General features: G+C 46.6%; 1 protein-coding gene across 1 annotated transcript; it reads right to left on the bottom strand.

The window, feature by feature from the left end:
• Positions 1 to 1,172: 1,172 nt before the first annotated feature.
• On the bottom strand, positions 1,173 to 5,552 carry LOC149246809 (uncharacterized). The gene is made up of 2 exons (XM_089442558.1): positions 4,616 to 5,552; positions 1,173 to 4,456 (listed from the first exon to the last, which is right to left on the bottom strand). Exons 1-2 carry the CDS (start codon positions 5,550 to 5,552, stop codon positions 1,173 to 1,175), a joined length of 4,221 nt encoding a protein of 1,406 aa, XP_089298684.1.
• Positions 5,553 to 6,028: the final 476 nt, after the last annotated feature.

Below are 6,028 nucleotides of genomic sequence, written 5' to 3' on the forward strand. Positions count from 1 at the left end.
CAAGCACAAAGCTAGGCTTGTGGCAAATGGTTTTGCACAGAAGGAAGGGGTCGATTATGAGGAGACTTTTTCCCCCACAGCAAAATGGGCTACCATCTAGACACCCTTTGCCCTAGCAGCTCAGAATGGTTGGAAAGTCCATCAAATGGATGTAAAAACTTCTTTCTTGATGGAGATCTAAAAGAAAATGTTTTTATGTCCCAACCTGAAGGATTTGTTGTGAAAGGACATGAACATAAAGTATGAAAACTTGTGAAATCCTTGTATGGCCTCAAACAAGCACTGCGAGCCTGGTATGAGAAACTAACTGAGCATCTTCTGAAACTCAATTTCAAACATTATGATCTTGATGATGCAACTTTATTTGTCAAGAAAGCTGGCAAAATAGTTGCATATCTTGTGGTATATGTAGATGATCTTTTGATGACAAGGTACAATGAAATCTACATTTCATCCATAAAGAAGGAATTGGGGAAAAGTTTTGAAATGACTTATTTGGGCTATGTTCATTACTGTCTTGGTATTGAAGTAACTCAACATCTGAAGTCCATATTTCTTTCTCAAAAGAAGTACATTGGAGATCTGTTGAACAGATTTGGCATGATAGAATGCAATCCTCTTACTACTCCAATGGAACAAAACTTAAAGCAAACATCTACTGAAGGAAAAGAATTTGAGGATGCAACAAAGTGTAGACAACTTGTAAGAAGTCTCAGCTACCTAACTAATACCAGACCAGACATTTCGTTTGCTGTTGGAATCCTCTTCAGGTTTATGCAAAAGCGTTGTGAAGGACATTGGTCTACTGTAAAAACAGTTCTAAGGTACTTGAATGGAACTCAAGACTTTGGAATCAAGTATACACAGGTGGACGACTTCAGTTTGATTGGATTGTAACCTCCCGTCCTTTGAGCTGAACACCGGCTCCCCGAAACGGTATGCAAGCCCCTTCCGCCTCTTGCCGCCTCCTAGATACAGCCAGTCAGAGCTCCAAAGAGCGTAAACACAGGCCGAGATGCTCAGGGGGGAAACTGTCCTCACCCCAGCTCTCCACCACCCAAATAAAACATAGACTATGAACATTCCCTGAACCACAGTGCGCTGCCTTCGCCGGCCAACATTTGCCTTTATTCTCATGTCCAATTCTTGAGAAGTGATCCGCATTGAATGCCTTACGCAGGCCTGCCATCATCTTCAGCGGCTCCATTAAGGATGCTCTGAAGCGGCTCCCTTAAACCTGGATTTCGACGGCTTGGGGCATTAATAGCCCAGTCCTCTTCACGTGGCAGCGTGTGCTTGTCATGTGGCACCGCTCCGTTTACCTCTGAGACACCCGCATCCGGGATCATAGCCTCTGCAAAGATGAGGTTTTGGCAATCCTGAAGTTGCTGTCTGTTAATTATGATATTTGTGTCTCCTGATAGGAGTGAATGATCAGTCTCTGTTCCTATGTTGGCAAGGAGATCCGCAACTTTGTTGCCCTCCCGTTTAGTGTGAGTGAAGGAGATGGCTCTAAAATTGTTGATCCTCTGTGCTACATCATTCAACCTTGCCTCAAGTCTCCAACTGGGCGCCACTTTTCTTGCATTCGAGCCGTTCTGTAGTCTGGTGGCTAAGTTGATCAGAATCTGAGAGTCCCCTTCGACAATTAGGGATTGAAGATTAAGAGTCTCTGCTTGCACTAGGCCTTGCCATAGACCTTCCAACTCTGCAGAGTTATTGGTATCCCACCCTAAGTTTCCAAAATAGATCCGTATGGCTTGGCCTTCAGAGTCCCTAATTAATCCTCCATAGCCTGCTACCCCGGGGTTTCCTTTGGAGGCCCCATCGAAATTTATCTTGAAGGAGTTTTTGGGAGGGGCTTCCCACTGACTGTCGTTCCTGTTGATTGGGGTGGGAGTGTTGCGGTTGAGAGAGTCAGGGGAGAGCTGCAGCTGCCAGTTGCCTAATATGTTGCGCTCGTTGTCAGTGGAAGGGAGGTCTTCCTTGGTCCAACCCTGTAGCGCCATGGTTTCTTGAATGTTTTTATGAATTCTGCTCCAGATTTCTTCTATTGGTGAATGCTTATTTCTGAAGATTCGCTGGTTGCATTCCTTCCAGATGTTCCAGAGGACTATACCCGGGATTATGTTCCATAGATGGTTGAGGATCTTGCATTTGAAGGGCTGCATTGGCCAGAGTCTTAAGGAATTGACGATGTCACCCACTCCCTTACAGCTTTTTTGACATCGGAAACTGGCCTTGTCCCATAGAAGCTTGGCCAAAGGGCAAGTGTCCAGGAGATGATTGAGAGTTTCTTCATTTTGAGAGCAATTCATACATATTGAGGGGCCACTAAATTTCCGCTTCCGAAACTTGTCCCAGGTGAGAATTTTTTTGTGACTTACTAGCCACAGAAAGCAGGCAATTTTTGGCCAAGGTCCTAGCTTCCAGATCTTGCTCCACACAGGGTCAGGGGGAGAGGGAAAATTACACAACAACCTGTATGCTTCTGAAGTGGTGTACGCCCCCTTAGGCAGGTAGCCCCATCTAAGAATATCCCTGCCATTATCTTGCCTTATCCTTCTTTTTTTAAGTTCAGTCATGAGTTCCTCTTGCTGCTGAGCGCCGGTATGGTGGAGGATCAGGTCACTCCTTTTCCATTTCCGAAAATTGTGCTCCATCTCTGAGGCCCAGAATTGATGAACTGTTTTATGCTGTTGGTTTGGTTCATTAGGTATGAGCTCCGGGTGCAGTTTGTCTTGAAGTTTGGGCTGCTGGTTCCAGGCATCAGTCCAAAATCTTGTTGTGCGCCCATTCCTAATTTCCCAGAAGCTGTGCTTCTGAATTAGCTGATGATGTTGCTTAGCCGCATTCCATATTGTGGAGCCTTTTTCAGTGGGGATGAAACGGATGAGCTCCTCTTGGGGACGACCTCCTGCGTACTTAGCTGTCCAGACTTTCCCCCATGGCTTTTCTGGGCTGGTGATCCATTGCCACCAGATCTTGGCATTCATTATAGAGTTACTGTGTTCAGGATCCCGAAATCCAATACCGCCCTTTTCTTTGGGCATGCAAGCATTAGACCATTTCACTAATGCCCATTTGTGATTTGTGGCTGCGCTGCTCCATAGAAAATTGCGCTGTAGGTTTCTGATGCTTTTTAACACCCATTTAGGCGCTGCTAAAATAGAAAACAAGTACAGTGGCATAGCCTGCAAGACCGATTTGATGAGGACAATTCGGCTTGCTAAGTTAAGGGATCTATAAGTCCATTGATTGAGACGATTTTCCAGCTTCTCGAGCAGGGATCGCCAAGCAGGTAGCTTGAGGGCGGAAGCCGAGAGGGGAGCACCCAAGTATTTGGAGGGCAGAGAGGCTACAGGGAATCCCAAAATGCGAGAGACGGCAATTTTGACTGAGGGCGGCTTATGGAAGAAAAAAATCTGTGATTTAGCACTGTTGATACACATGCCAGAGGCCTCCGAGAAGTCTCGAAGGAGGGATTTAAGGCGGCGGGCTTCTTGGGCAGAGGGGTACCCAAAAAGCATCGTATCGTCGACAAACTGATGGTGGGAGGTGGCTGGGGAATTATGAACAGAGATGCCTTTTATCTGATGCGAATGGAGAGCATGCTTGATGAGCCTCCCTAGTCCTTCCGCCATAAGGACGAAGAGAAAGGGGGAGAGGGGGTCTCCTTGGCGAATACCTCTAGATGGATTGAAGGGACGGGAGGGGATGCCGTTGACGAGAATAGAGAAATGAGTGGAGGTGATCATGTTCAGGATCCAACGAATCCAGGGAGCGCAGAAACCATAGGCTTTTAGCATCTCCTGTATGTAATTCCAGCTTAATTTGTCAAATGCCTTGGAGAGGTCGAGTTTGAGAAGCATACCTGATTGCTTTGAGTGCTTGAGGGAGTGAATGATTTCGTGAGAAAGCAGGATGCCGTCCATAATGTGCCGCCCTTCCACATACCCTGACTGTTCCGGGGAGATGAGCCCAGGGAGAAGTGGTTTCAGGCGATTTGCTATTACTTTTGAAATTACTTTGTATATTACATTACAAAGCGCAATGGGCCTGAATTTGTCCGGGGTGATGGAGTCCTCCTCCTTGGGAATGAGAGTTATAAAGGTAGCATTGAGAGAGGGCAAGAGCCAGCGTGTTGCCCTGGATTCTTCAACTATCTGCCAGACCTCCTCCCTTAACATATCCCAGAAGGAGTGGAAGAAGGTGGTAGAAAAGCCGTCTGGCCCTGGGGCCTTGCCTTCCTTTAGCTGCTTCATTGCATCATCCACTTCCTGAGGCAGAATGGGCCGCATAAGGTGCTCGTTTTGTTCCGCCGAAATGAGTTTTGGAATGTTACTCGTAATTTTGCGAATGGCCTGTCGCCGATCTTCTTTTTCGTCCTGATGAATCTGCTTGAAATGGTTTAGGAGTTCCTCTTCAACCCCCTCATGGGTTTCCACTCTTTCTCCTGACTGTTTTTGGATGAAAGGGATATTGTTGTGGATTCTCCTTTGCACCGTAGTTCTGTGAAAGAATTTAGTGTTACGCTCCCCCTCCTTCAGCCATCTGACCCTTGACTTTTGTTTCCAATAAATCTCTTCCTGCTTTCTCCTGTTGTCCAGCTGACTGTGTATATGGCGTTCCTGTTCCAAGCTGGCTTCAGTGTGCCCCTCCATTATAACCCTTTGGTGAAGAGTCTCCAGGTCCTGAGTAAGCTTTTGCTGCTCCTGGAAAATGTTGCCGAAGATTTCCTTGTTCCATCGTTTCAGGTGATTTTTAAGAAAGCGAAGCTTTTGCTGGAATTGAAACATCTTAGATCCTTCGGGGGGAATGAAGGCGTCCCAGATGGATTTCACAAAATTTTTGAAAGTGGGATGCGTGAGCCAAAAACCTTCAAAACGAAAGGGACGTTTGTGTGTGTTACCTGGCCGTTGCCATTGAAGTGCTATTGGCCAATGGTCCGATCCCGAGTGGGCAAGGACAGCTGCAGAGAAATCCCCTCCCAGGTGGACTGCATTGTCCGAGAGGAGGAAGCGGTCCAATTTTGAGGCGATTTGGTATTTGCCTGATCTTCGATTACTCCATGTGAAGGTACCGTTACAGAAGGGCATGTCTATGAGGGAGGTAGCTTGAATGAAGTCCCGGAAGTGGCAGTCTTCATGCTCCAATCTGCGCCTGCCTCCTAGCTTCTCGTCAGTCTTCGTTATCATGTTGAAGTCCCCTGCCACCATCCAAAGCGGGTATCTTCTGCTGTTACTGAGGGCTTCTATTGTATCAAGAAGCGCTATCTTGCTTCCCGCTTCTTGTGGGAAGTAGACATTTGACAGATTACCATAGACATTGGTACCCAAGATGTGAAAGGTCGCCTGAATGAGGTGATGCGATGCGTGGAAGTCGGAGAGGGATACCGCTTGCGTATTCCAAGCAATCGCCAGACCCCCAGAAGCACCTGAGGCGTCTACAGCTACCGATCTGCATCCAGGCCAAGCTTTTGAGAGAATGCTGCCTAGCGTTTCACTGTTGCACTTTGTTTCTTGGAGAAAGCACATTTGTGGTTTTTCCATTCTGATCATATGTTTTAACATCCTAAGTTTTCCGGGGCTGTTAAGCCCTCTTATATTCCATGAAACTAGCTTCATCATTGACTATTGATGGAGGGTTTGTAGTACTTTGTAAGCTGAGCACATCTGCCTGAATCCACCAGGATTTTACCTATCTCTATTGTCCTTTGCAGATCTGTCTTTCTGCCTCTTTTCTTTGGATTCTTCGAGTGCTGACTTCCGTCCCATTGGCTGTCAGGTTGTATTCCCAGTTGACTTTGGTAGTAGGCTCGGGAGATGACCATTTCGAGCTTGTTGAGCGCAAGTTCTGGTATCTTGTCAAAAGCTTGTTTATTACACGCTATTTCCAGCTCTATGATGTCTAATCCGTGCAGATCAATACTCTCGGGTTCCTCTTCCATATTTTGCACTTGATCTCCTTCTTCCGAAAAGTTCTCTGGGTTCTGAGGGCTCTCCCGTAACCCTTCACCTTCCATTTC

Source organism: Pinus tabuliformis, chromosome 7, assembly GCF_031772625.1.
Source record: "Pinus tabuliformis cultivar Carrire ecotype Pingquan chromosome 7, CPIR1, whole genome shotgun sequence".
In the NCBI taxonomy this organism is placed as follows: Eukaryota; Viridiplantae; Streptophyta; class Pinopsida; order Pinales; family Pinaceae; genus Pinus; species Pinus tabuliformis.

Excerpts from the sequence above, each read along its gene's own strand:
- LOC149246809 (XM_089442558.1), bottom strand. The coding sequence starts at position 5,552 with ATGGAAAAACCACAAATGTGCTTTCTCCAAGAAACAAAGTGCAACAGT. Across the intron at positions 4,457-4,615 it reads ACAGGAACGCCATATACACA|GAGAAAGAGTGGAAACCCAT; the intron begins GTCAGCTGGACA and ends AAAAACAGTCAG.